Raw genomic sequence first — 26,779 nt, 5'->3', positions numbered from 1 at the left:
AACTAGACGAATTGCATAAAAGTGCACAAGAACTTGAAATGTTACCTTAGTGAACATTTTTCTAATAAGTTTACAGTCTCAAACACTAGTTTCAAGATGTCTTCAATACAATATGCTGTAAATTATGATCTCATTTAGAATTAAACAGTCAGTGAAGTAGACTTTGTTTTCGGACAGGGCTACCTTGTGACTGAGGTATCACTGTATGGGGCTGTCCTTGACCTGCGAGCCAGATCCTCTACACCTTCATCATTTTTCAAAAACATAGATGGCAATGGCCAAATGTCAAACTCGAGGGTCAAATTTATTAATGTACGAACTACTAGATAACATCACAGTGGTTACATCCATCTTTGAAATACGCCCCCCAAAAGTATTGGAATAGGGAGGTCAGTTCCTTTATTTTTGCTATAAGCTGAAAACATGTGGGATGACATCAAAAGATGAGGCAAGAGATCAACATTTCAGCTTTTATTTCCAGGTATTTACATCTGAATCTGATACACAATTTAACAGATAGCACCTTTTGTTTGAACCCATCCATTTTTCATGGGAGCAAAAGTATTGGAACATGTGACTGATGGGTGTGTTTTGTTGTCCTAGTGTGTCCTATTTCACTGTCTAATCAAAGAATAAATAGCGCTCAGTGTCTACGTTCAGTTTCAGATTTGGGTGTTGCCTGTGCAGACTGCGTCTATAGTTAGAGGTGTAGCCAACAAGAAAACCAGAGAGCTGTCTATGGGTGAAAAATAAACAATTGTAAAGCTGAGAGAAGATGGAAAAACCTTGGCCATTGTCAGTACATCTATTTGGAATGTCCTGAAGAATAAAGAAACCACTGGTGTACAAAGTAACAGATGTCGAACTGGTAGACCAAGGAAAACAGCAGCAGTTGATGACAGAAACATTGTGAGAGCTGGAAAGAAAACCCCAAAAACAACAGTTAGTGACATCAGCAACAATCTCCAGAGGGCAGGAGTGAAGAAATCACAATCTACTGTTTACAGAAGACTTCATGAACAAAAATATAGAGGCTACACCAGAAGACGCCAACCACTCATTAGCAAGAAGAATAGAAAGACCTGGCTGGAATTTGCCAAGAAGTACAGAGATGAGCCTCAATTTTTTTTTGTTTTGTGGACTGATGAGACAAAGATGAACTTTTACCAAAGTGATGGAAAGGCTAAAGTTTGGAGAAAGAAAGGATCTGATCATGATCCCAAACATACAAGCTCATCTGTGAAACACAGTAACAGTAATGTCTTGGCTTGGGATCGCATGGCTTCTTCTGGGACGGGCTCATTAATATTCACTGATGATGGAGCACATGATGGCATCAGCAGAATGAACACAGAAGACTGGAGAAACATTTTGCAATCAAACTGAGTGGGAGATCCTTCATCGTGCAGGAAGATAATGACCAATGTGCACTGTCAGAACAACAGAGGAGTTCATCAGGGAGAGGAGTGGAAGGTATTAGATTGGTCAAGTCAGTCTGCAGACTTAAACCCTGTAGAGCTGCATTTTACCTGCTATAGAAACTGAAAGGAGTAACCGCCCAAAACAAACAGCAACTGAAAGAGGCTGCAGTGAAAGCCTGGAAAAGCATCACTAAAGAAGAATGCAGTTTGGTGATATCAGTGGTTCACAGGGTTGATGCAGATATTACAAGTAAAGGATTTGCAACTAAATATTAAGTCATATTTACTTTAATCTACTTTAAGTCTATCTGTTAAAATACTTCTGGTCACCTAAAAAATTGGTGTTCTGCTACAAATAATGCTATCTTTAAGTTGTGTATCAGATCTACATGTAAGTAACTGGAAATAAAAGCTGAAGTGTTGATCTTTTGTCTCATATTCATCACATGATGTCAAACCCAAATGTTTTCAGTCTACAGCAGAAAATAAAGGAATTGTTCTCACTGTTCTAATACTTTAGGAGGGGAATCTATCTGTGTCTTCACAGTCTGGTATTCAAGCAGTATTATAATAACAAACATATTTAGAGTAATGTTTCAAGGCTAATTTATCTCACATCATTGCAGTGTTTTACAATTTGGTGTTATTTGTGTGAAACATAATTTTTAATCACAGTTAGCCTTGTTGAGAACCTCATTTGAATTAAATAGCACCATGTTTCATTAACTCTGTGACTTGTGTGTTCAAATGCTGATGCAAGTGGTGTCAATTAGTAGTAATAAGTTACAATTTGCAGTTAAAATATGTAAATATACTAATTTAGTATGTGTAAATCTCCACTTATTAAACACAAAATCTGAGTACATGAAGGCCTGATGCAGCACTGCGGCAGAATTTCACACAACATAAAACTCTGCTGCCTTTTGCACATTCATCACTGCATGCAGTGACCTTTACCTTTTGTGTGAAGTTCAGGGACAAATGCCTTCATAGAGCCTGAGGCTTGATGTAATATATAACTCCATACTCATGCCTGAAAACAAATGTCAGGTGTTTCAGGGAGAGATTTATGTTTTCTCATCAAAAACTTGAAGTGCACAGAAACCCTACACGTAGATAAAGGTGGAAGCCTGCTATGCTTCTGCTGCTTCCATCATCTGCTGCAGTGACTTTTGCCTAACACTGAAGTCCAGTGGAGAATCCCCTCCTGACAGCACTGAAAACATCACTGCTTCTACTCTGCGTGCAAACAACTCACTTCAAATTAGCATCAAACTGCTGCTTGGCGATTACCAGTATAAATCCAAAGGGGAGAAAAAAAAGAAAATGCTTAAATAAATTTCATTGATTTGTTTTTTGCTCCACGCTCATGAAAGTGATCACAGTGTTTCTGACAGGAATCCGATCGTTCAGTGACACCTTTTATCCTGGTTGTTTAATGCTCCACCACATCCAATCAGCTGGGATTTGACCTATCAGAAGTTTTGCGGTGAGCAGCTTCACCTCTGCCTTAACCCTTTAAGCTTCAGTCAATTCCAGCCGTTTTCAGTACAAAAAATCGCTAATATTCTATTTTTAAATAAAAAAAATTACGAAAAATACGGGGAATATTGGACGGGCATCGCGAGGTGCTTTTCCTTGAAAAGGACCGATTCGGGGATTTTATACCGACTTCAGGACATGTTTTGGACAAAATAGTTTCCTGGCTTGTGTCATCTGGATGTAAAAGGTTGGATTATGGCCGTTTTTTGTGGAATCTTTTTTTTTTGTGTATAATAATGAACCCGGAAATATGAGTCGCGCTGTGTGCGTTGAAGCCGTGTATAGAGAACGGATGGATGAATATTTGTTTTGTCGGACAAATGTGTTTTTCTCACCCGCTGTGGTAATCGCATCTGAAAGTGGTTTATACCGGCAGATTCATGAGAATCTAAGCTTTCCATCGGTGTATAGTGTTTGTATAAGCGCGTTTGCGGCCGTCGGACATTCTTGAAATTCCTATGCAAATTAGTAGGTGTACCGCCGGCGGTACACTGACGTACTGAGGGCGCCTGTTTCATTTAAAGAAGAAAAAAAAAGCCTGAAGGCAAAGTTTGAAACACAGCTCTCTTAATCACTCCTGCTGCAGTGGCATTTGTGCTGACACAATCAATATGACCTTTACACATTAATGTTACCTTAAATTTACATTTTTCTATTAACACCCTGACCAATGTCATCTGCCTTACTCCAAAAATGGAAACTATATTCCTGTAATAAGTACACTTTTTTCCATGCAGTGTGACTATTTAATAGAGGAATTTCCAGGAGTACATAATGCATACGGACCATAAAGACTTACTGACTGCTTTGCTGCAGGACTAAATAAATCTTCTATAAAGGCTGTAACGTAAATGAGCTGTAGCCGCTCATGCTGCCATTTGAAACAGTAAAATTTCACTGCAAAATCAATTCATTTCAACTGCAGTGCTGCATTCCATGGATTTTATTGCGGGGGGTGAAGCGAGAGCCTTCTTGTCCAGTTTAACCTTAACTCTGACCCATGAATTTGACCAATAACAGTTCATCTTTAATGTTTCGGCCTTTAAAAGGGAGAATTTAAAAAAGTTAAGGAAGATTTGTAGCCATCACTTTTATGTAACCATCTCAGTCATACAGGAGTTGAAACCTCCAGAAAATAGGAATAGTTATGAGGGAGGAGGTGAACGTATGATTAATAACAAATAAACTGTAAACATATTGTCCTGACAGCTAGTGTGACTACAGGGAGCTTCCTCTTTCTTCACTGTGATGCTTCCTGGAGTCCATGAGATCAAATCTAAGTACTGCAGACACACATACATGTACGAATATCTGCAGTATACAACAAAAGTGAGTACAAGTCACAAAATTACTGAAATGTTAATCACTTTCAGAAAGCATCATCTTTCAATCCCTGCATTATTACTAAGGTGAAAAGTCCAGTATTTACCTAGCCTAGCCGCGCTAGACAACCCACGGCAACAAATTTAATTCTCTGCCAGGGTGGGTCTAGTTACCCTCCATAAGGCTCGAGGTTGGATGCTCCTAAAACTGGCCAGACCAATCACCATGAAGTGTAGAGTCAGAAGGCGGGCGTAACTAAGTGACAACAGAGGCGCGACGATTCTGACAGAAACAACCGGCGCACAATAAACAGTTATCTTTCGACTCGGCTTTGGCCACTGCCCTTAAAGATTTGAAGCTAAAATTCAACTTGAAAGATAAACAAAGGACGGCACTGAAGTGTTTCATTGAGAAGAAAGACGTATTTGGACTTATGCCGACGGGATATGGCAAATCCTTAATATACCAGTTGGCTCCGCTGGTTGGGAAGCTAATGGGACTTAGCCACAATCCGCCGGCGCTCTAGGAACTACGTCAGCCTATTCGTTGCACTGATTGGTTGTATACCTACCCAATTGCTTCAGAGTGATTTGAAAGACAACCTTTTAGCCCGCCTCCCTCCCTGTCGAGCAGACCTAGACCCTTGTGCCTTCAGAACATGGGTCTAGCGCGGCTAGGCTAGTATTTACCCTTATCAACAATCAAAAACAAATACATTGGAAAGACTGTATTGAAAATATAGGCCCTCAGGTTGAAAGTTAAAGCAGCAGAAGTGAATACACTGAAAAAAATAGGTGCAGCTGTGATTTACAATCAATCTAACTGCATGGACATTACTAAAATTTGAACACCAGAACTTTCTGTTTTGGACCAGTGGTTTGTGTATGTCTGTATCATGGCTTTACATGGAATTTTATTACCAGCACAATGCTAAAAATCTGATTGTGTGACTTCACAAAGATCCAAATGGACAAAGGCACAATGTGAAAAACTAAAATTAAGTTAGCCCTCATCAGTACAGGGGTATATAACTTGTCATGTGTTTTTATTTGTAAGTTGAATTTTTCAGTCCTTTTAGGTAGCTGTCCCCCACATAGTTGCCATCACAAAAATACTGGCTAACAACACTGAAAATAAGCCCGACAGAAGAGGAATATTCCCGCATGACAGTGATCCAAAACACGCTGCCAAAGTCACACAAGAGTTATGTAGTACCAGTGTGTCGCTTGACTTGAATCGAATAGACAAACTGGGGTGTTTTAAAGAGAACAGCAGAGCGACACAGCCTCTCCAGCAAAGAGCAGCAGCAGAAATTTGTCTCTAAAGAATGGCAGAACATCTCTCAAGTAATTGGATGTCCTCCATACTCACGAGGACAAATACAGATTTGAAGTACTGGTAATGAAGGTTGTACTCACTTCTGCTGCATTGAGTTCCAACTACAGTGCTTTAATATAGTGAATGACTTCGGAATAATGCAGTTATCTAGAGGTGAATCATTTAGCATTTAAGTGACACTGCACAGAAGTATAGTCACTTCAAATTCCACTGAACAACTTCTAAAATGTAATTATTTTAAGTTGTTCTGCAGCACAAACTGAACTGTAACAAGTGCAATTATAAAACATCAAACTTTTTGGAAGTCAGATGAGAGACACCAGCTGCTGATGGAATTTATGGGAAATACACACATCCTGAAAAAAGCACAGTAAGTGAATGCTTCTGCTGGCAGCAAAGTGACAGGATATCGAAATCCACTTCCCTCATCAGAACCAGCGCACAAAGACAAACGTCTGGGAGTAATGGTGAGGAACGCATTATTATCTGTTGCCCACAGTGCTGGACTGTCATCTGCAACTCAGATTCCTCTACACAAAGACTGATATCACTGCTCACACAAACACTGAATATAAATTGCAGGCTTGCCCCAAGAGTCCTTCCGTATTGTTTTTCCACATATATTGCTTCTCTGCTGTGCACCTCACATACTGTGGCCGATGAGCGTCAACATATTTCACAGCACTCCACATTGTTCAATGAGTGTTCAGTGTAACAGCAGTGTGTCGGAACAGCAGCGGAGATGATCATCATGTGCATCTAGCCAATCTAGCAACACCTCAAATATATTATTATGCACTTTTGTTATTGCAGCGATTCACAGTGCAGTGGATGTAAATCAAGTCTATTTGTGACCTCTCGTCACAGCTTGAGACATGAGTGAAATGAGAACTGAACTGATGCAATATTTTTACCAGTAAAAGTTCTGTGAATGTTTACAAATCTATCAACTTTTTTGCATACAGAAGCATGCACCAGCTCTTCACACCCATATGCAAATTTAATGACAATCAGTGAGTGTCAGGACCAATTTTGTGTGTCGTCATTCCAATAAATAACAACTGACGATATGCTAATCTGCTAACTGATGCATTCCTGATGCAGGAGGCCCTGTGATCAAACCTTGTTTACTTCTGTTACGAATAATGAGAGCATAATTGGGTTTATCTGTTCAGGTTAAGCTGCAGTTAGTCTTTACAAAACCTGCTGTGAAGTAAGAGCTGAGAGTCCGAACCAGCATTCACGATCATTTTAACGAGTTTCATCTCCTCGGCTGCCATCAAATCCAGCCACCAGCAAAAAAACTGGCTGAACTTTAAATCCAATCAGAAAAGAAACGCTTCAGGTAGCAGTTTGCTGTTAGAGAGGATGCTGCTGGTCAACTGCATGAGCACCTCGGAGACCCCTGCAGAGGAAAGATTTTTTACATCTCAGCAGCTCATCCAGGTGGAAATTATAACCTGGGACAGGAGGTCGATACTTCCAGGAGCAGAAAAGTGGGAATAAGTAAAGAATGTTTTCCTTTTGCGTCACAGTGCATGTCACCACTCAGCTGAACACTTTTTTCCTTTTAGTCAGGAATAGTTACAATCAAGGTAGAGCGTGGAGTCCTGCACTGTTTTCCTGATGTAAGTTTAAACATTTAATTGTCCATAAATGCAACAAATGTGAATGATGCAACTTTCTGTAGGAACTTCCACAAGTGAGAAGCATCTTTATCTGAGTTTTATTTCATGTCCATATGACTTACCCCTCAGCATGCCTGTACAAAACAAAAACCTAATAACAACCTGGCACTGTGCTCTGAGAGAGACGTGCAGCCTTTCTTTATCAGCGTCAATACCGCTGTATATTCTACGCAACTATTTTTATTACTCTCTCAAGATGCATTTATTTTCGGTCATGCAGGCTGTGTAACATCAGTCAACATAGAGATCCATAACAACCGTTTTTAAACATCAAACTGCGTTGTTGTCATTCTAGACTTTTGGATTTGGCGAATGCTCAGTTTGAACTTTCAGCGAGCAGACAAATCAATAAAGGACATTACTTTGAAAAACATTAACATTATGGCCTCCTACATGCATCATTGCAGTTTTCTCAAGCAGAAAATGGGCTTTCAAACCTTTGAGCAAGGTTCAGATAATTCCCTTTAGATCTCCTGGTTTTAGCGACACTGTATATTTCACAAGCTATTCCCCTGTAGGAAAGAAAAAAAGTCATGGCCGCAATATTTCTCTGTCAAATTGCAGGAGGAAGACGGTGCAGGAAGGCAGGGTCAGTGATGGAGCGTTCTGCCCTGAGAGGCACGGAGTGACTTGCAGTCATAAAGGGAGTGGTTCTCTGTGAAATGGCAGGAATCTCATTTTGCTGCCCCATTTTCACAAGTGTCATTATCATACACTTCGATGTCCTGGAGACTGGAGGCATCTGTATCGTCCCCCCCGCTGCTGTCAGTGTTCCTGAAGGCGAGGCCTCCTATAAAGGGATACACGCTTTCCGTGAACAAGTCCCTGATGTTGTAATAAGGGAGTTCTGGGTCTTGTCTTTCAGGCTTGGCGATGCACTGTCCCTCCATGGCTTTGTTTCTCTGATAGTACTTTGAAAATTTATTAAAGATGATGGTTATGGGCAGCGCCACCACCAAGAGGCCACAGATGATACACAAAGTGGCCACTATCTTCCCTGCCAGCGTCACCGGACACGTGTCGCCATAACCCACCGTGGTCATGGTGATCGTCGCCCACCACCACCCTGAAGGGATCGTCCCCAGATCAGTGTCTTCCTCCTCCTTCTCTGCAAAGTAGATGAGGGCAGAAAAGATGGAGATTCCCACAGACAGGAAGAGAAGGAGCAGGCCTACTTCGTGGTAGCTGTGGCGGACGGTGGCACCCAGTGCTCGCAGCCCAATGGAGTGTCGAGCCAGCTTGAGAATCCGGAGAACTCTCATGAGGCGCAGAACCTGCACCACCTTCCCAACGTTTTCTAAGTCCTCGTTCTCCTCCGCCACCTCCTCGTCGGCCGTCTCCAGAGCTAAAGTGGCGTAAAATGGTAAAATGGAAGCAACGTCGATGATGTTCAAGGGGTTTCCAAGGAACTTCCTCCGGGAAGGTGCGACAATCAGCCTGATGATGAACTCTGCGGAGAAGCAGATGATGCATATGACCTCCAGAATGGAGAGGACGGGGTCCTCGATGGGCCTCTCGTTGTCGTCCACTCGCTGAAACTCGGGCATGCTGTGGACACACATGGCGATGATGGAGATCACCACCACGCTGAGAGAGGCTATGGCGATGATCTTTGAGGCTCTGGAGTGACCCGGATCCTCTAGTCTGAGCCAAACGTAGCTCCTCACCTCCCCACACCAGGCGCCTCTGAACTTGGCCAGGTCTTTATCCAGAGCAGAGAGTTCCTCAAAGGAAGAGTCCAAGCTGGGTTGCTGCTGGTCATCGCTCCTGATGTCCCAGTCCCTGTCCTCGATGTACTCCTTCCTCTCGTGGTACCAGTTGCTGCAGCAGGGGCTGAGGTGGAGCTCCTGGATGCCCCAGTACTCAATCTCCTGGCTGAAGGAGAACACGCACAGCTCCTCCATCATGTGGATGCGACCCGTGTGGTAGAAGTTGAGCACGCAGAGGAACACCCTTGGATTCCTGTCGAAGTAGTACTCCCTCTCGGCCGGGCTGTAGTCATCGCACAGCTCCAGGATCGCCGCCTCGCTCTGGCAGCGCAGGAGGCGGGCCAGGCGGGTGTGGGGGAAGCGGAGCAGCGTGTCCGGGTCCACTTCGTGTCGCGCACCTCCCACGTTGAGGTGGACCTGGTCCTCCTCTTTCCCACGCCGGTGGAGGATTTGCCCATACCCCATGGTCCTGATCACACATGTACAGACATCATAAAGAGAAATTAAATCAATTACTTCCTTATTGGTATTTTCATGACAAGAAAACGCCTCCAGCATCTCCGGTCAGGATTATAAGTTGCACGCTTGGATGGATGTCTATCAAGACATATCTGACTGGGCTGTTTGTGGAAAACATTAGTCCTCTGAAGGAAAAAAAAATCAATACAGCACACACAGGAAATGGGTTGTAGTGGTGTGAGAGAAGAGGCGCGAGGTGCTGTCACTTCTAGGAGGGCTCAAGTTCAGGATTATCACAAAGGGAATCAAATTACAGACAGGACCAGACAAACTCAGAGGAAATTAGAGGCAACAAGTTGAAACTGAGCCCGCACATGATTTCAAGACGGATTCCCAGCATGTGTGCATTTCTTTGTTTTCCTGTTGGTTTTCTCTCACAGCTGCTCTGGCAGAGATTCACATGAAACAAAAGGTATTTCATCACTCCTCAGCTTTGTGCAATTAAGTGTTTTATTTTTCTAAAAGTGAAAGAATGTAAAGCTTCAACATACCTGCAGTTGGGGTCTTCTTTTTTCCCATGAAAATAACTTTTTATCCGTCTGTGCTCATGGTGCTGTCGGCAGCAGGTCGGTGGAGGAGTGCGGTGCTTCACGGACGGGACAAGAGCAGCAGCTGGAGGCGGGACAGCGGCGGGAGGCAGTTTGTTCCCTTTTACAGGGAACAGGGAGGAGCGAGGAGGGAGGAGAGGGAGGAGAGAGGAGGGTGGAGAGAGGAGGAGAACCGCTGCAAACACAGAGAAACAGCCTGAGAGAAATTACTATCATTCACAGACCCACATAGGTTCAATTTGTAATGTGATTTGCAGGGTTAAAAAATAAAGCGACTTCACAGCTGGGTCACTGTGGCACAATCCAGAAAATGAAAATAAATCTCACACTGGCATATTTATCATTACTGTACTGTTAAAAGCAAATGTTTTTTATTAAAAAAACACAATTTAATAAATGTTTTACAGACTTTCCTTGTTTTGTTAAATTAGAGCTACACTGTTAGAAAAATTGGTAACACTTTATAATAACTATACACTATTAAGCATTAGTTAAGCATTGGTTCAGCATAATTTAAGCATTAGTTAATCCTTAAATCCTCATGAACTCATCATGAATTCACCATTAGTAATGCATTACAAAGCATTAGTGAAGACAGTTTTAAATGTTCAACTAACACATTATTAAGCATTAGTTAAACATTAGTAAAGTGCTTAATTCATCGTTAACTCATCATTTGTAACTGATTAGTTATACGTGCTTAATTAATCATGAATTCATGATCTGTATGGCATTTATTATGCATTACTAAGCACTTAATAAATCCGGTTAAAAATGTTTTGTTGCTCATTGATAATCTCAGTTGTTAATACTTTATAAAGGGTTAGCAACTGTGTTAGTATATGATTTACAAACACATATTCATACTCAATGAATAACTTATTAATCCGGTTACTACTCATTAGTTAAGTATATTCCGTGAGCCCATCTAAAGTGAGGACTATCTATGCTTTATAAAGCATTTATAAATGACACAGAAGCAAAGATATACAAAGTGTCAGTTTTATTGGTCCCAAACAATACAAGCTCTTTTAAATACACACTTTAAACAAATACAATCTATAAAATTTCAAGTAAACTTGACAAACATCTTCAAATAACAACAGTCTGTGATCGTATAAAATAGAAAAATAAAATACAAGCTCTTTTAAATACACATTTTGCAATCCTTAACATTTCAAGTAAACTGGTGAACTATCTCTTTAGGGCACACACACACCAGAGGTAAGTGGGTGCCCTTGAAGTGCACAAAGTGCTTTACAGTAAAACAAATATACCGTTTTCAAATATTGCAAGATAACACTAGATAATTTCTGCAGCCTGTTTGCCTCTACGATCTCTCCAGCGTGACTTCTGCATTTTGGAGCATGCGCACTAGCGTTTTGGACGGTAAGAGCATGCGCAGTAGCGTCTTACACGTCCCAGAGTCCTACAAGTCCCAGCCTCCTCCGCGGTTCTGGAGAGCGAGACCGCGCAGTTTTTTTTTATTTTTCTCAAATGCGGAAGTCGGAGAGAGAACCCGCAGGAGAGATGACAGCTGATTGTAGAGGCAAACAGGTTGCAGAAATTATCTAGTGTTATCTTGCAATATTTGAAAACGGTATATTTGTTTTACTGTAAAGCACTTTGTGCAATTCAAGGGCACACACACACCAGAAGTAGGTGGCTGCCCGATTCTGGGATTCCGCCAATGTAATTCAATGGGAAACGAGCGGATTCCTCCTCCTGCAACTTCTACCTTTGGCAGGAGGAGGAATGTACTCGTTTCCCATTGAAATGCACTGGCGGAATCCCAGAATAAGTTAGCCACTTACCTCTGGTGTGTGTGACCTAAAGAGATAGTTCACCAGTTTACTTGAAATGTTAAGGATTGCAAAGTGTGTATTTAAAGAGCTTGTATTTTATTTTTCTATTTTATACGATCACAGACTGTTGTTATTTGAAGATGTTTGTCAAGTTTACTTGAAATTTTATAGATTGTATTTGTTTAAAGTGTGTATTTAAAAGAGCTTGTATTGTTTGGGACCAATAAAACTGACACTTTGTATATCTTTGCTTCTGTGTCATTTATAAATGCTTTATAAAGCATAGATAGTCCTCACTTTAGATGGGCTCACGGAATATACTTAACTAATGAGTAGTAACCGGATTAATAAGTTATTCATTGAGTATGAATATGTGTTTGTAAATCATATACTAACACAGTTGCTAACCCTTTATAAAGTATTAACAACTGAGATTATCAATGAGCAACAAAACATTTTTAACCGGATTTATTAAGTGCTTAGTAATGCATAATAAATGCCATACAGATCATGAATTCATGATTAATTAAGCACGTATAACTAATTAGTTACAAATGATGAGTTAACGATGAATTAAACACTTTACTAATGTTTAACTAATGCTTAATAATATGTTAGTTGAACATTTAAAACTGTCTTTACTATTGCTTTGTAATGTATTACTAATGGTGAATTCATGATGAGTTCATGAGCATTTAAGGATTAACTAATGCTTAAATTATGCTGAACCAATGCTTAATTAATGCTTAATAGTGTATAGTTATTATAAAGTGTTACCGAAAAATTTTATTTTCACGGTGAAATTAATTAATTTACATGTTGACAATTAAAAAAATTGATAAATAGAAGGCTAAAACTCTACATAATGTGCACATCAAAAATCTGTATTTTTGCTAATAGTAATTTATTCTTTTACAATGTGTGACAATAAAATTTAAGCTTTATTGAAAAAGCTTTATTGAAAAGTTTCTTTGAAATAATATAATTATTTACAAACAGTAGAACTCTAATTTTACAGTAACACATGGGACAAATGTTTTTTTTTTTTTTTTTTTTTTTGCAAAAATGCAAAATTTGTATGTTGGCATTCTGCACAGTTTTGGCCTGTTGTTTTTTCTTGTTTGCTTTGCTTGTTTTTACAGTCAACATGTCAATTAATACTTTTTTCTGTGATTTTATTAGATATTATCTGTACATAAAAAACAGGGAAAACTGTAAAATAATTGTTCATGAATATTCTACAATAAAGTCCATGAAAACACAATAAAAACAACACAATGAAATAATAAAAACTCTGTCCACCTCCGTAATAAGCCTACATTGTATTTTTACAGTGAAATGAGAGGTCGTGCTAACTGGCAGCTATCTTAGTTACGTGTTCGTGCAGTTATTTCCAGCTGACCAAGGCCTTATTCCCTAATGAGGAGACGGCCACTTCAGCTGTAACTTCAGTGGTCACTACGATATAAAAACTGCATCTAGAGAGTCACTAATCAAATCCATAAAAAAATGTTGAAAAGGTTTGGTGATTTTGCTCAAAAATAAGGTTTAAAAGCATTTTTGCCAGGACTTATACGTGGACTAAACATGCATGTCATCAGTGCAGCAACACAACTGGCTGGATATTATCCAGTTTGACCGTAGAAAAGCAGATGATTTGCTTAGTAACACTCAACTTTGGCCTCGCAGTATTCTGTCTCAGATTTCTATTCAGGATTCTTTGAAAACTTATAGAAAATACAGGAAAGTATTGATATTGACCATAACATTCTGTAAACTGTGTGAACCTCTGACTGCAGGAGAAGGATCAGAAACAGATATGTGAGAAAATAAACCAACAGCTGGGTCAAACTAACCTGACCAGCTGAGAAATAACGGCTCACAACCCAACAGGAGAATCCCAACATGGTGTTTATTTTACCCCAGACAATCCAGAATTATGACTCAGCCACATGCTTATACTTACATCCCAGCACTTTTTTTTAACCGTTGTTGTGTTGAGATTTATTATATTTATGATTATTTTATGATGCAGGACTTCCTCTCTGAGAAGGCTGCTCCTATAATTACTAATGTTTAATGTTCAGAAATGCTCCATTTGCTTTTATTTGAGTGAAACAACTGCAGCCAAAAGCAGCTGATCTCAGCTTGTTTGCACAGCGGAGGTAGTAAAGTGGCCTCAGATCAAACTCTGACACTTCAGTGAGGAAGTGCTGCTGGCCGACTCGCTGCCAATCCAGCCACTAACACAGGACTTGGCAGGAAAGGGGAGATATAGCACAGGCTACCCTAAAAAAAACATTCTGGCTGCAAGTACAACCAATATTTTTTACACAAGTTTGAAATCTATGAGACAATTTAACGAACTCTTTCCTGTGCAAGGCGTCTTTCCACGTATTTATTGCTTTGATGGAAAAATCTGTTAGATTTGCTGCCGGTAGCATCAAAGCATAAAACTACCGCAGTTCTTCTTTCCTCCAGAGCAGTGACACCTTCCTGAGTGTTTTGGACTTTGTACTCTTAAAATAAATGCGCCATTTTAACATCTTCTCTATGGGAAAACACACGTTCAGCACAGGCTTTCTTACTAAAAACTTTATTCACTTGCATCTCTTGACTTCACTCCAGATTCACAATAGAAAAAAAGAGCATGAAGAACAACAACAGCAACAAAAAACAGCTAATAAACGAAGTAAAATCATGGAAAATGAAGATTTTACTGAAAATACAGTAATTTTCATTTATACAGACAAGATATCATTCCTTTAACAAACAAATCTATGTACATTTACAGAACCAATTCATCACTTTCTGTTACTTGCATCATAAACTAAAATCGAACAGTTTTATCTATTAAGTATAAAAGGAAATATTTGCAAAATGTTGGATAGATTTACAAATGTATGTATGTGTTTTTGTGTCAAAAACATTTCTTTTAAAAAGGGAATTTTTAAAGTTATTCAAAGTTGTGCTTTTATGTATTGATACATTTTACAAGAGACTTCTTTGTCCTTTTCATACAGGATTCATCTATAAAATAAAAATAGATAATTCTGTAAAGACTACTAATTATTTAGGGTGCAGGCTAATCCTTGGACACCCAAAAAGTCCTTTAAGCTCCAACTTCACTATGCATCATTCATGGGTTTCAATTGTTTTGCTTTTTATTGTGTTGCACAATATTGCTATATTGCCAACATTTGCACATAGAATTTATTTGCAACATTTTTTTAAATCTTATTTTACTTTTATTTTATTGTATTTTTATTTTTGTTATTATTTCATTTTATCTTATCTCATTTTATGTATTATTTCAGTTGTGTCAAAGAAACTTGCACAGTAAGAATTTTATCGCTTGTGTTTGTGCTGTGTGTATGACAATAAAGTTCTTGAATCTTGAATTGAGCCCACATACCCTTACTAAAGGCTGTGTTTAGAGCTTTCAAATAAATAAGGAAAAATGACTGAAAATAAATCATGTAGCTCCTTTATTTTAAATGTAAAAATTTGCAGCCTTTTTGTCTCATTTGACACTAAATTGACTAAACTGGTATTTTTTACCTGCTATTTCATTTTTACATCTCAGTATTTCATTGATTTTGCACAATGACTCATTTCAAAGGCTTTTAAGAATTGTGAAAAACCTGAACATCTGGTGATTCTTTACTTGGATGTGACAGGATCCTGCATCATCCATCCATCCATCCATTCTCTATACACCGCTTTATCCTCACTAGGGTCGCGGGGGGTGCTGGAGTCTATCCCAGCTGACTCGGGCGAAGGCAGGGGACACCCTGGACAGGTCGCCAGTCTGTCACAGGGCTACATATACAGACAGACAACCACACTCACATTCACACCTACAGACAATTTAGAGTAACCAATTAACCTCAGCATATTTTTGGACTGTGGGAGGAAGCCGGAGTGCCCAGAGAAAACCCACGCATGCACAGGGAGAACATGCAAACTCCATGCAGAAAGATCGCAGGCCCAGGCTGGGATTTGAACCAGGGATCTTCTTGCTGCAAGGTGAAAGTGCTAACCACTACGTCACTGTGCAGAACATCCTGCATCATGATAACTTAAAGATATATTTTAAATGTAAATATGATTTTAAAAAATACAAATAATAATAAATGAATACATTCAAGCTTTTAGCAAATTATTTGTTATTCTTACCAATATTTTATAAATTCCATGTTTTGCAATTTCACTGATTGATTGATCATTATGAGGAGTCGTAGCTGATCTCATCTTATTTAAATGTAAGTCATGTCGTCCTATTGAAGTGTTTGCAGTGTGTTGAATCTCCTTTCAGTCCACACATGCAATTACCAATTACCCCATCAGGCTGTAATGGGATCCACCTGTGTGATGCTGTATTTGTTAAGCAGGATCCTCCCTCCTCTCACCCAAAGGGCAGCCCTGTAGAGTTTACCCTGCCACAAACAAAAAGAAAAACTGCTGGAGAGGAACTCTAAGGTTACCATTTTCCCACATCTTGTGCCATGGGTCATTTGTTTGGATTGGGGTTTGTAGCTTTATTTGTTTTCATCATCTTCTCTCTGTTCACAGTGTCAGATAGTTGTGACTTCTCTGAAAATGACTCAATCTTTTTCAGGTGGTTGATTCTCTTGATAGCGGCTATAAACATAGAGGCTAAAACGAAGCCCTCTATAAGTAAGTTTTTGTCAGTTTTGGGTCTTTTTTTTTTTTGTCACTTGATTACATTAATGCTCATTTAAATTCATGTTTAACCCCAGATACCAGCACAAAATGTCTTGGGAATGTCATGCGCGTAGATGTTGGTCCACTTGGAGGAAAACTTCTAGAAGTTGGTGCTGTCATAAGTAAGCTGATATTTCTGGAGCTTAAAGTGTTTCCATTGCTTTTACTTTTTTGTGTGACTACCTTTCTTTTTTTTCTCTTTTTTTTTTCTCCTTCCCACCCTCAGACAACTCTGCCATTCTTCTCACACCAAGTTTAGCATCTCAGTGTGGCTTCAGCATGAAGATAGACAATCTGGGGAATGCCATGATTTACGCCTCCCTTCAAAACTGTTTTGCTCAAAATGTGGTAACAACACCGGGGATGTAATTTTGTGGAGCAGGACCAAATGTGTCTTTTAATGTTACAGTTCCTTCAAGTTGAGTTTCTGTGATTTGCAGAAAGATGAAGCGTTCACAACAGTGTTCCAGCTTCGGCTACATGGGAGCCAGTTGGCTGAAGATGAAATCTACCAGATGGCTGAAACCTGCCACTACACTGCTTGGGCCTGCAGGGAAATTGTCTGCGATCACAACTATATGGAGGCAAGTGAATGCAGCAGAACTCAAAGAGGTCATGTTCCCATCTGTATGATAAGTGGCTTTATGGCCCATATGAGCATTAAGGCTGCTGCACTCAGTTTCCCTGCGGTAGAGAGAGGGAGAGATGGATTATCACTTATGGAATGGCCTCATTTCTAGGTGTCTGTGAAAAGGGCGGCTCCGGATGATTACATCCTGCCTAAAAATCCCATCCCGGAGGCTCATGCAATGCTTGGTCATCTTCGAAGATCTGCAGAGGTTAGATGAGCTAATTCTTTTTATTAATGTTTTGCAGCCACCTTCTGTGTGTAAAATCACAATTCACTATTTCCCTTACAGAAACGGCCTATTGATGCAGGCTTCAGAATGACAACCATCACCTTCTTCACACCTGAGGAGAAGGTTATGAAGGTGATCGATGCCCAGAGAAGTGGACACGGGATTGCAAACACTCCTAAAAGGCTGGTTCTCAGAAGTCCAAAGGCTTCACCGGAAACGTACACTCAAAATGTGAGTCATAAGAATTTCTTAAAAACTTGACTTTACATCTTCCTCCTCCAGTCAGACTCTGCTTAATACTTGTAGCTCATTAGATAATTCTGTATTTGCTTACATTTGCAGCCAGTAACTGAAGGGATTTGGATGAAATGGTGAAACTGACCTAACTGATCATTAAATTGAATGCATTGTCTTAAGTTGAATTTAAAAAACACATCTTCCATTATGGTGAATTACCCATATAATTAGAAATTGGGTTTGTTCCAACCATACAGCCTGTCATTTATTTATTTTTTTAAGATGCTGGAGGCTATATAATGTTGAGAAACCACTTGATGTTCATTAGATCACCAGACTCTCAAACCAAAAACAAATAACACCTCCAAATTTCATCTACAACTCAGCTGCAATCATTAGCCAAAATGGGTGTTGTAAAGTGAAGTTGTTAGCTTCACTTGTCTCTCCACCAGCTGAACCCTCCAGATTGCACTTTATGAAGTGCAGAAGGTCACTCTGGGTTTCTTAAACGTGGAGAGGGCCAATAGTTTCAGTGGGAGGGATTCGCATGCACAAGCAGCCAAAATGGCTACGAAAACCAAAGCTTGGATCTTTAGAGCCAATAGTTGTTTACTGCTATTTTAAAGTTTCAACTTCAACCGTTTTAAAGCATCAAATGATAACTGTTGTCGAGCTACACGCTAATCTGTAACCTTGTCCTGCAGGTAGCAGGGGTGCCTATGCTGGTGGTAAAGACCTCAACAGTTTTTGAAAAGAAGTGGCTGGTAACTCGGATTGATGCGGCAGCCGCTTGCCCAATACAGGAAGGTAATGATCAAGTTTTGAGAGCTGCAGGCCACTGAGGTCATGTCCATGGTGTCCTCTAGGAATTTAAGGGTCCCAATTTGCAAATTTTAGTTCTCAGTATCAAGTTTAGTGGGTATTTTATGGAATGATTATACTTAACCTTGACTGTAAATGCCAATATTAACAGATTCTTCCACTGGAATTTCATTCAGAGCGGAGTAGTAAGGCATTTAGACTCCTTCACTGGCATAAAATTTACAGAACTGAAAAAATAAATCTAAAGTGTCTTGTTTTGCACTCATGCAGATGAGCAAATCTCACCACTTTCAGTCAGAAAGTTTGGCTATCCATTTACCCCTGTATCCACGCTTATTTGTTAGCTTAGCATAAAGTGTGGATACAGGGGTAAATGGATAGCCAAACTTTGACTGAAAGTGGTGAGATTTGCTCATCTGCATGAGTGCGAAACAAGACAAAACTAACTGAATTGGTAAAATATAGCGTGCTAGTGATAAAACTTTCCATTTAGTGTCCTTAAGTTTCAATGAAGAAGGGACTTCAAACCATAAATGCTGGATCTTTAAACTGAAGCCTACAGACCTGCCCACTGAGCCTATAATAATCACTGCAGCATCCTGTTGCAAATGTCTATGTCCCTATTACATACAGGTAGTGTTTTCTTCACTGCCAACACAATCACCTGGTACCTTCCTCGGCACATCGACCCACTGATTTCCTACGGCCAGCCAAAACTGTTAGAGGTGTACATGGGCATCGATGGTCAGAGGCTTGATGCTGCTGAAGTTGAGGCCAGACGGTATTCACTGACTGTCACTGACGCGTACATCATCAGCGTCATTCCTATTGGAGCTGTTGGTGGTTACTTCAAGGTAAGTTCCAAAGGGGTTAAAAATGACAGAATGGAATGATTTTTTTTTTTTTTTTTTTGTTGTCCTTCATGCACCCACAACTGACCTGCAAGGGCTTGCAGGATTTATGATGCAAACAAAAGTCCATTTCCAGCAAAGATATTGTAAACGTTTATTTTGCAGGGTTAAAATAATACAATTTAAACAATCATTAGTATTTTTCTTGTAGCTGTAGGGCATTACCAAAGATCCTCTAGATAAAAAATGCTTTGACACAAGATTCAGGACCAAATCTTTGTTTAATGTCTTTAATTTTAGCTTTGAAAGCTTTAGGCTGTGTAATTTCCAAATGTACCCGATTTTTGTAGAGCCACGTTCAGGATGGCCAGTACCACGTCTCCTACACGATCGAGCCGATGATCGAGATGTTCTGGACTGAAGATGCCACTCATGAGGGAACCAGATACAAAGTCTTCTTCCCCATCACAACACCACTACTGCCACGACCACCTCAAGTTACTGACCGTGAGTCTCATCACAGTCGTGTTTTTGTAGTATCTGAATAAATTGCAGGCTTCCATCAATCCTCTTTTGCCCCAAAGGCACTGTCGCAGCAGAGCGGGTGTTCAAGCTTGAGCTTGGCTATTTTTGCCCAGATGTGGCACTGGTGAATATTACCTTCCCCACTGAGGTTGTGTCCGTGGCAGAGTGCCGAGCCAGGGGCATTAACGTCCTGGAGCACATGTACCCCAACAGCAGCTACAAGGTCTTCACAGTTGAAGTGCCCTTCACAGACCCGGTTGTTCAACAAACGGTATGATTTGATTGCAGCTTGGGGAAATGTATTACAGTGGTTTTTATTTTGGCTGATAAACTTACTGTACATTTCCCAACAGAGCCAAGTAGGGGCTACGGTCTACTCTCTTCACCTGGTCTTCGGCTTAGTTGTGTTGGATGATTTTGTTCCTTTTTCTCACACTGCTTATGTGCAAGCTACTTTAGAAAACATTGGTTGGTACTCTTGGATATAATGGATTTATTCACAAGAAAATTTCTGAAAACCTTAGTAAACACTGCATCCATTTAGGTTCTTTAAAACATCTGCATTTTCCCTTGCAGTTCCTCCCTCAGTCTCTGGTGGCTGTGATTATCAGAACTTTTACATCCTTGTGAAGTATGGAACTCAAGGCTTCAACTTCCAGACTGCAGTGGGGACACAATTGCTGACCCAAACTTTGGCTCAGCAGTATGGCTTCGTGGAGAATGGAACACACTTCAGCTTTGTAGTGCCGTTTTTTGACCCTGCTGTTGTGTACGAGGTATGACTTCTAGATCTTGGTTTCCACACGGTCAACACAACTTGTCACTGTTTTTTTTGTTTTTAAAAAAAATCATTTTTATGACTTTGTCCACCACTTTGCAGGCTATTGAACTGTCATCTATTAAGAGCAGACTTGATGTTACTCTGAGGAACCTGGAAACAAACACGATTATCAAAGAATTCTCCGTGGCTTGCAATTTCATTTCATCGCTGACTGGTTTGTGTTGGGAAACCAAACTTTTTTCTTTTCTATCTGCTGAAACGCCTAAACTAAATGTCTGATCCTGGTCTTTCAGAGTGTTTCCCTAATGGAACCATGACCGCTCTAGCTGTGAAACTGGAGTCAGTTCCAGGTCTGAACCCCAGTCAGCTCACACTCAGAGACCCCACCTGTGGTCCTGCCTACAGCGATGAGCGCTACGCTTACTTTGTCTTCACTGGGAACTCTTGTGGGACCACTAGGAAGGTATTTTGCTGCCTAATAACTTCCTAAAGCAGACTGTCCACAACCAGATTGACCTGATGAATGACATTTTGCTCTGTTCCCTTAGTTTTTGCCCAATATGATGATGTATGAAAATGAAATCTCGCTGCCGGATGAGCTTGAAGCAAAAAGGGCATCTAACTCAGAGGAACCGGAGTATGAGTGAGTATCTCTTTAAGCGTCCACTTTTAAATTACAACAGTTAAGTTGGTTGCCATTTTTCTAGCAACATTATATAGTCCTATCATCTGAGAATTTGCTGCATTTCTTTATCTTTGTGATAAACTAAGTATCTTTTGTAGTTTGGATTTGGTTTAATAAAATGAGATATTTGAACATTTTCTGATGACCTTTAAATTTTGACCAGATCACTTATAAAAAGTATTGGAAAGTAAAATGACAGTTGAAATGGCTAGCTGCAGCTTGAAAAACACTACATTTAAAACGTATTGCTGTAAGATAAATTACTTTCTGGTACAATCGGACAGAACAAGAAGAAAATGGTAAAGCAAAAAGACAGATGTTTCATTTTTAGTCGGATTGATTTTCTTTTAAATCAGCATTTCTGCATTTAAGTCTTATGGGTTGCCTCTTAGGTTAAAAGTTTCATGCTATTATGACATCAACACAACCTATGCTGTGGCCTTTCAACCGAGACAACGCAGGAACGAACCATATGCTGAAAACGCAAAAGGCCAGCTGCAAGTTGCAATGAGACTTGCTTTGGGTGAGTGAAGTTAAAAATGTTGTGGTTTATCTTTTATTTATTTTTTTTCCAATAGTAATGCCCTCATTTTAACACTCCAAGGTCAAAACCCCAAAAACTGAGGAAAATGAGACTTCTCTTGGCATATTAATTTCTAAACTCGGTGGCTGATGCAAAGGGACGTGATCAGGTTTTCTCCAATCTGCACAATGGACACTTGGAGACATAAGTTTGTTTTAGGAGAGCTGCATGGTATAGTGGTCTTGTATTTTCTAAATTGGTACCCTGACGGCATCCCCTATAGTCAGGAGGTGATCTTGCAAATTGATCTTCAATAAATGCACCTCCTGACATCAGCTTTAGTGAAACGTGTTACAAAATGAGGATTGTGCACTTTCAAACTGAAGACATTCCTGCTCAGTCTACACTCAATCATTTGGGTCAATGTCTGTTTTCACTTAGACGACTCCTATAGCGTGTTCCACAGGGTTGAGGACTATCCCATAACAAAATATCTACAGCAGCCCCTGTACTTTGAAGTGGAGCTGTTAACACCTGCAAGCCCCGAAGTGTCGGTGGAGCTGGAGAACTGCTGGGCGACGCTGGCTGAAGACAGGACGTCTCGGCCCAGATGGAATCTCATCATTAATGGGTAACTTTCCAGATTTCCCAGTGTCATAACTGTTGAACTTAATTGATCAGCTGGTACAGACACATGGGACTTGGTTTCAGTTTAGTGGCATTGTTTTGGATGTCATTACCCAGCTAACCCTTTGAAATTCTCTAGCTGTACAAACCCTGTTGACCAGTATCAGGTGATCTTCCATCCAGTTTGGACTGATGCCAGAGTTCAGTATCCTTCTCATTTCAAACGCTTTGAGGTAAAGATGTTTGCCTTCACTCGAGACCAAGAGGATTTGAGTCGCCAGGTAAGTTCAACTTTAAGAATGAATGCACTTTCAAGGGTCACATGACTGTAAGTCGCTATAAATGGCCATGAATGTTTAACTTGCAGCTCTTCGTCCACTGTGATGTGATGATCTGTGATGCCAGAAATCCACTTGGTGGAGTTTGCAAGGGGCAATGTGTGAACCCAGATAACAGAAATAAAGGTATAAGACTGCATATAATTAAACGGTTACATTGTTTTGCAAGGTGTTCACCCTGAAATGTGCTCAATGTGACTGTAGCACCTCTGCTTGACTAAATTTTCCTTTTGAAGCTGTTAATGTCAGCATTTGCTAAGATTTGCCTTTTTCTTCCCCCCCCCCCCCCCCCCCCACAGGTCAAAGACGTGCCGTTTCAGATGAGAACAAGTTCAATCATGTGTCACTGGGGCCAATCCGTATTAGCTGAGAAGTCTAATAAAATGTTTTAAGAACTTACACTTGCATTGGTTTCTTGGCGGTATTACCCTGGAGGTGAGGTTTGATAAGTTCAATGTGGGGAAAAAAAATCGATGCTTATGACTTATTTATTGTTGCTCGACAGATATTTAAAGTAGATATTTCAAGATCTCATGACTTTTTAAAACCTCTTGCCTGAACTATGTGATAACTTGTACTAAGGGTAGGAAAGGAAGACTATACATCTGAGCACAAGTCTGAACTATTATGATGGCATTTGAAAAGGAACTGGTTTTTTTTTTTTTTTTTCATTGAGACAGACTTGGTGTGTTCTAAACTTCAAACTATCTAGCATGCCAGAAAGAGTTGGTATGTCACAATACACATTATGCCAAAAATACAGCGCTGTTGTATTCCATCCGGGCTCATTTTCCAGTATGCAGGCCAGCAGTTCATGATCAGTCCCAGAAGGTTTGTCCCATGAATCATGGTTTGTCATTCGAGTAACAGTTGGTATAATGTGATGAAGTATGTCTCTATCGTATAATACTGGATGTACTTTGTAAGGGCAGCTGTAGTTTGTACTCAAAGGTGAATTGGAACAAGAGTTGTATCTTCCTCTTTACTGCTGAGAAACAAGGAAATTGGGGGGGATAAAGATCAGTCTTCTGGACTTATTCAGCATGATTGTTTTAAGATTATTTCTGATGAAGCCTTCTAAATTACTGTCAGTATTACACATGATGGAACCAGGGCCGGAGTGTGACTCATTTTCAGCCCTGGAGTTTCATGCCTAAGACCAGCCCACTTTAGATCATGACCTATGATTATTAAAATCATGTAATTATAACCTTACATTTTAGGTCTACAATAGTGCACGGTTCTGTAAAGCCTTGTAATTCAGTGTATTTTTCTAAAATATTTCCACTTCAGTGCAGGTAAGGGTTGCTTCACAGTGAGGATTTTTTTTTTTTTTTTTTTTTTGTCCTGTCTGGCAACAGAGCAGGCAGAATGGGGATCTGGCTGCTGCATTGTGCCATATAAGTTTGCTTTTCCAAGGGGAGTTTATAAGTATAAGACTCCCCTTGATACTGTACAGTAATTTATTTAGTTTGAATACTTGATTAGTTAAATGTACATACATTTGCCAGACCTGACAGGGGAAAGGCAGGAAGAGAGAAATGAGAAAAACAAGGGGGATAGTGAAGAGAAAAGGAAGAGTGCAAGAATACAATTATATTTCAGTTGAAACAGACACAACAGACAAGCTAGTACACCTTAAAGACACACTGGAACGCATCCTACAGGTTTTGTTAGGAAACACAGCTAGTAATTATTCAGATCATCTATGTGAAACAAACTGAGGAAACATGTCTTTTGATATTTTGGCACCAGGACAAACTTAGCATGCCATATGATGAAATAGTGTAAAGTAGGCTGTGAAAAACATTATGGGAAGGTTTTCTTTGAAAAAAAAATCATGAATTTTGTCCAAGAACACGCCATAGTATACTCTATCAAAAAAAACCCCACCACTTTTCAACATATTATATAAACATGCCATATGATGAGATAATGTAAAGTAGGCTGTGAAAAACACTATAGAGCAGTTTTCTTTTTAAAAAAATCATCATGAATTTTGTCCCAACAAAACACCATAGTATACTACATTGAAATTTTTTTCTGGATTTTTTCAACATGTAAAACATGCCATATGATGAAATAATGTAAAGTAGGCTATAGAAAACAATAAAGTAAGATTTTCTTTGAAAAAAAAGTCATGAATTTAGTCCCAAAAAAACGCCATAGTATAGTATGTCAAATTTTTTTATTTTTTCAACATGTTGTAAAAACATGTCACATGATGAAATAATGTAAAGAAGGCTGTGAAAACACTATGGGAAGGTTTTCTTTGAAAAAAAATCGTCATGACTTTTGTAAAAAAAAAAACAAAACACCATAGTATACTGTGTCGAAAAAATGTGATTTTTCAACATGGTATAAAAACATGTCACATGATGAAATAATGTAAAGAAGGCAGTGAAAACACTATGGGAAGGTTTTCTTTGAAAAAAAATCGTTATAAATTTTGTAAAAAAAAACAAAACACCATAGTATACTGTGTCGAAAAAATGTGATTTTTCAACATGGTATAAAAACATGTCACATGATGAAATAATGTAAAGAAGGCTGTGAAAAACACTATGGGAAGGTTTTCTTTTAAAAAAAATCGTCATGACTTTTGTAAAAAAAAAAAAAAACACCATAGTATACTGTGTCGAAAAAATGCGATTTTTCAACATGGTATAAAAACATGCCATATGATGAAATAATGAAAAGTAGGCTGTGAAAAACACTATAGAGCAGTTTTCTTTTTAAAAAAATCATGAATTTTGTCCCAACAAAACACCATAGTATACTACATTGAAATTTTTTTCTGGATTTTTTCAACATGTTGTAAAACATGCCATATGATGAAATAATGTAAAGTAGGCTATAGAAAACAATAAAGTAAGATTTTCTTTGAAAAAAAGTTATGAATTTAGTCCCAAAAAAATGCCATAGTATAGTATGTCAAATTTTTTTCTTATTTTTTCAGCATGTTGTAAAAACATGTCACATGATGAAATAATGTAAAGAAGGCTGTGAAAAACACTATGGGAAGGTTTTCTTTGAAAAAAAATCGTCATGACTTTTGTAAAAAAAAACAAAACAAAAACACCATAGTATACTATGTCGAAAAAATGTGATTTTTCAACATGGTATAAAAACATGTCACATGATGAAATAATGTAAAGTAGGCTATAGAAAACAATAAAGTAAGATTTTCTTTGAAAAAAAGTTATGAATTTAGTCCCAAAAAAATGCCATAGTATAGTATGTCAAATTTTTTTCTTATTTTTTCAACATGTTGTAAAAACATGTCACATGATGAAATAATGTAAAGAAGGCTGTGAAAAACACTATGGGAAGGTTTTCTTTGAAAAAAAATCGTCATGACTTTTGTAAAAAAAAAAAAAAAAAAACACCATAGTATACTGTGTCGAAAAAATGTGATTTTTCAACATGGTATAAAAACATGTCACATGATGAAATAATGTAAAGAAGGCTGTGAAAAACACTATGGGAAGGTTTTCTTTGAAAAAAAATCGTTATGAATTTTGTAAAAAAAAAAAAAAAAAACACCATAGTATACTGTGTCGAAAAAATGCGATTTTTCAACATGGTATAAAAACATGCCATATGATGAAATAATGTAAAGTAGGCTGTGAAAAACACTATAGAGCAGTTTTCTTTTTAAAAAAATCATGAATTTTGTCCCAACAAAACACCATAGTATACTACATTGAAATTTTTTTCTGGATTTTTTCAACATGTTGTAAAACATGCCATATGATGAAATAATGTAAAGTAGGCTATAGAAAACAATAAAGTAAGATTTTCTTTGAAAAAAAAAGTTATGAATTTAGTCCCAAAAAACGCCATAGTATAGCATGTCAAATTTTTTTCTTATTTTTTCAACATGTTGTAAAAACATGTCACATGATG

General features: G+C 38.9%; 2 protein-coding genes across 2 annotated transcripts; one reads left to right on the top strand and one right to left on the bottom strand.

The window, feature by feature from the left end:
- Positions 1-458: 458 nt before the first annotated feature.
- Positions 459-10,148, bottom strand: LOC110960243 (potassium voltage-gated channel subfamily S member 3). Its single transcript, XM_051936747.1, has 2 exons — positions 10,032-10,148; positions 459-9,490 (listed from the first exon to the last, which is right to left on the bottom strand). The coding sequence occupies exon 2, from the start codon at positions 9,484-9,486 to the stop codon at positions 7,987-7,989; it is 1,500 nt and encodes a 499-aa protein (XP_051792707.1). The 5' UTR covers positions 9,487-9,490; positions 10,032-10,148; the 3' UTR covers positions 459-7,986.
- A 6,547-nt stretch (positions 10,149-16,695) lies between these two features.
- LOC110960245 (uncharacterized) lies at positions 16,696-23,240 on the top strand. Its single transcript, XM_051937026.1, has 18 exons — positions 16,696-16,701; positions 17,062-17,205; positions 17,362-17,460; positions 17,542-17,712; positions 18,423-18,525; positions 19,174-19,394; positions 19,742-19,898; positions 19,976-20,187; positions 20,270-20,384; positions 20,493-20,692; positions 20,797-20,911; positions 20,991-21,160; positions 21,246-21,340; positions 21,775-21,905; positions 22,347-22,536; positions 22,672-22,813; positions 22,900-22,996; positions 23,170-23,240. Exons 1-18 carry the CDS (start codon positions 16,696-16,698, stop codon positions 23,238-23,240), a joined length of 2,439 nt encoding a protein of 812 aa, XP_051792986.1.
- The last annotated feature ends 3,539 nt before the right edge of the window (positions 23,241-26,779 follow it).

The sequence above is a fragment of the Acanthochromis polyacanthus genome, chromosome 16 (genome assembly GCF_021347895.1).
Source record: "Acanthochromis polyacanthus isolate Apoly-LR-REF ecotype Palm Island chromosome 16, KAUST_Apoly_ChrSc, whole genome shotgun sequence".
In the NCBI taxonomy this organism is placed as follows: Eukaryota; Metazoa; Chordata; class Actinopteri; family Pomacentridae; genus Acanthochromis; species Acanthochromis polyacanthus.
This window is presented reverse-complemented; position numbering and strand designations above follow the sequence as displayed.